Here is a 2946-nt window from a genome sequence, read left to right on the forward strand (position 1 = left end):
AATCTGACGATTTGCGGCACTGTCGTGACTCTTTGGTCATAGTTACAGGAAGCGGAATTTCTTTTTTTTTTTCTAGGAACAGGCCAAAATCAATGCGCGCGCGGACGTCATCCATAAAATTTACTTGGTGTGGCCTGATAGTGAAATGCATGAAAATACATGATGTGAATATAGTAAAACGTTAAACTTTATTCCAACACACTATTTACAGGGATCAAATTTTCAGCGACTACTGTCGCCTTCATCAGGATAATTAATGACCAATCACTTCACAACGTGATCTCGCGAGAGTTACGGTTTACAAACACGTGACTTCACTCACACGAGACTTTACTGATACGTGACGTAAGCAATTGATCAAAAGTGCCAGGGAGTTTATATCGTCCACCATCTCTATTAAGTGAAGGCTGAAGTGCTCTGATATATATAGCCTCCTTAATGCCTCTTAGCAAGTAGTCCTGTTCAGTGTCCAGTATTCTAACTTTGTCCAGAGAGACTGTGTGGCCCGGTGATTCGATGTGGATGTGTTGAGAAACTTCAGATGACAGTGAGCTGGGGCGTTTGTGTTCAAGAAATCTGGTCCTTAGTGAACATTCTGATTCGCCAATGTACGATTCTTCGCAGGTCCCCTGCCTCGTGGTTCCCTGACATGGAATACAGTACACTACGCCACACTTCTCTTCTTTGGGTGTTTTGTCCTTCGGTGCTACGAGAAGCTGTTTCAGTGTGTTGGTGGGTTTTAAGGAGGTGGAGATACCGTGTGAAGCGAAGATTCTGCGCACTGTGTTTGTAAACCGTAACTCTCGCGAGATCACGTTGTGAAGTGATTGGTCATTAGTTATCCTGATGAAGGCGACAGTAGTCGCTGAAAATTTGATCCCTGTAAATAGTGTGTTGGAATAAAGTTTAACGTTTTACTATAAAATGCATAATTTGTTTACCTTCGCATATGGTCTGCTCTGTTAATTCTTACTTAAACACATTCATATATATGGTCAGACAGGAGTCTAAATCCCTCCTGCTGTAAAATTGCAACATGATGTAACCCAACACCAGTTATCATGGTGACAGGTGTCTGGTTCAGGTCATTGACCTTATTTGTTTGAAGAAGAAGAAGAAACAGAGCAAAAACAATGTTTTCCTTCTGCAAAGGTAAACATAATCGGAATGAACTTTATTTCTCGACAGTTGTTCAATGTACAATGCAGTGTAATTGCCTGAGTGTCAGCCTTTTTAGCTTTCATCCGCCCCCAAAAGTTGGTCAAAGAGAGTTGGTCCACTAAAGAGTACACTTTGCCGCAAACTGTACTTTCTAGTGAAACAACTCCCTGGGCATGTTATCTCCCTATTTGGCCAATTTCTACTCTTTCCAGCCTCCTCTCAAAGCCTGGTACAGGCTTTATAAAATAAATTATTTTGTTATACCCACCCTAAAATTTTTCTCCACCATCTCAATTTTGTTGATGTAACCTTAAACATCATAATTATATCATTTTAGAAACAATTCTGAGAAATCTGAGGGGCAAAGTTTGCACTTAGCTTCTTCCATACCTATCCAGATTAATATGTAACTTGTAAGGACTTCAGTAGGTACCGGTAATGCATTGAACTAAATTATAGCCTTTAGACAACTTGCATTATAATCAGCTTGGAAAATTTTCTCATCTAGACCACAATGCACTCCTGAGCTAGAACCGGTTGTGCCCAACTGAGCTGCGGTAATAAATTATCAACAAACCTTGAGGGTGGGGGAGGGGCAAAGAGGCCAAAGAGGGTAGAGTCAGCTCAAATTTCAAAACAGCAAAGGCCAGGCAAGGATTAATAAAGCTACAAGTATCTTACCAATACCTTCTACTTTGCGACTTTTCATGTATTCTACGGTTTAAATTGTACTCAAAGTATGTAAGTTTGCTGAGGCTTTCTATAGTTCTTTTGTATCGTTAAATCATAAATCAATACTTCGTCAGAGGTAATAGGGCTATAATGTGACAGGTAGCTACGTATTTGCATATCAAACTAGGTCGTTTTCTCTAGTAAATGAAAGTCTGTATCCTTTAAAAGAGATTGTGCGATATTTCATAAACTGTGTGACGTGGCTATGTATATGAAACTGTAGAGTAGGAGGTTCCAAAGTTCGGGGTCAACTGCGGTCAAACTGTGAACTTTCCAAGACACCCTAGCCTAAACAAACAAACCAAACATCCGCCCCGTAGCCTCTCCGTGCGTACGTACCTGCAAAAACTCGGGGTGAAGATGCCCCAACAGCGGCAAGGCACTCGCAGCAAGGACCCTCGGAGACGCATTGGACGGGCCGGGGCCTAGCAGGGTTTTCTGCGGGACCCTCAGCGGAGTCAGAAGCTCCTGGGGCGGAGGGAAACTTTCCACCGAACTCTCCTTGTCGGCCATCTTGGGGGCGGACTGACCTACTGAGCTCATGGGGGAGGACATGTGATACAGTCGGAGGACAAAAGAAGTTGTTGGGGTAAAAACTCTGCGCCAGCGTGTAAGAAAAAGCATGGTTGGTTTGGAATGAAACAAGTGGTTTTCTTTTTTGTGCAGGGAGGCGATAGGACTCTTTGTACACATGCGTAATTTTATGCGTCAGCAGAGACATCTAGCAGATAGGACAAAAAGTGCATCTAGTATCAAAATTTACCTGAATTGCAGACAACAATCTCAGTGCTATAAGGAGCCAGTTTGTAAGGCGTGTAGCACTTAGGAAAGACATATAAAACTTATCATAATTGTCAGAAGCTATGGAGAGGTCTCGACAATAGTTTTGAGACTCTTGAGGCATTCTGCAGAGATTTCGAATAGGATCGCGTGATCTTTCATCGCTGGGTCGGGGTGGGTATTTTCACATTTTCTGGGTTTAACCCCCGAAGTGATATCAATATGACTCAAAGATCTTTGGTTTATCGGTACTACATCTATAGCTTGTATGGA

The 2946-nt window shown here is 42.3% G+C and overlaps 1 protein-coding gene across 2 annotated transcripts in view; it reads right to left on the reverse strand.

Moving 5' to 3' along the window:
• The window catches only part of LOC109480036 (serine--pyruvate aminotransferase-like), a 9136-nt gene extending 6570 nt beyond the window's left edge, over positions 1-2566 (reverse strand). The window contains exon 1 of one of the 2 annotated variants that reach the window (XM_019782180.1): positions 2233-2566. In XM_019782180.1, coding sequence (XP_019637739.1) covers positions 2233-2517 — 285 coding nt within the window. In that variant the 5' untranslated portion in view covers positions 2518-2566. The remainder of the gene's footprint in view (positions 1-2232) is intronic. The other variant, XM_019782179.1, reaches the window with a different exon arrangement.
• Between the last annotated feature and the right edge of the window lie 380 nt (positions 2567-2946).

This window comes from Branchiostoma belcheri, unplaced genomic scaffold (assembly GCF_001625305.1).
Source record: "Branchiostoma belcheri isolate BF01 breed outbred unplaced genomic scaffold, Haploidv18h27 scaffold5, whole genome shotgun sequence".
Taxonomy (NCBI): Eukaryota; Metazoa; Chordata; class Leptocardii; order Amphioxiformes; family Branchiostomatidae; genus Branchiostoma; species Branchiostoma belcheri.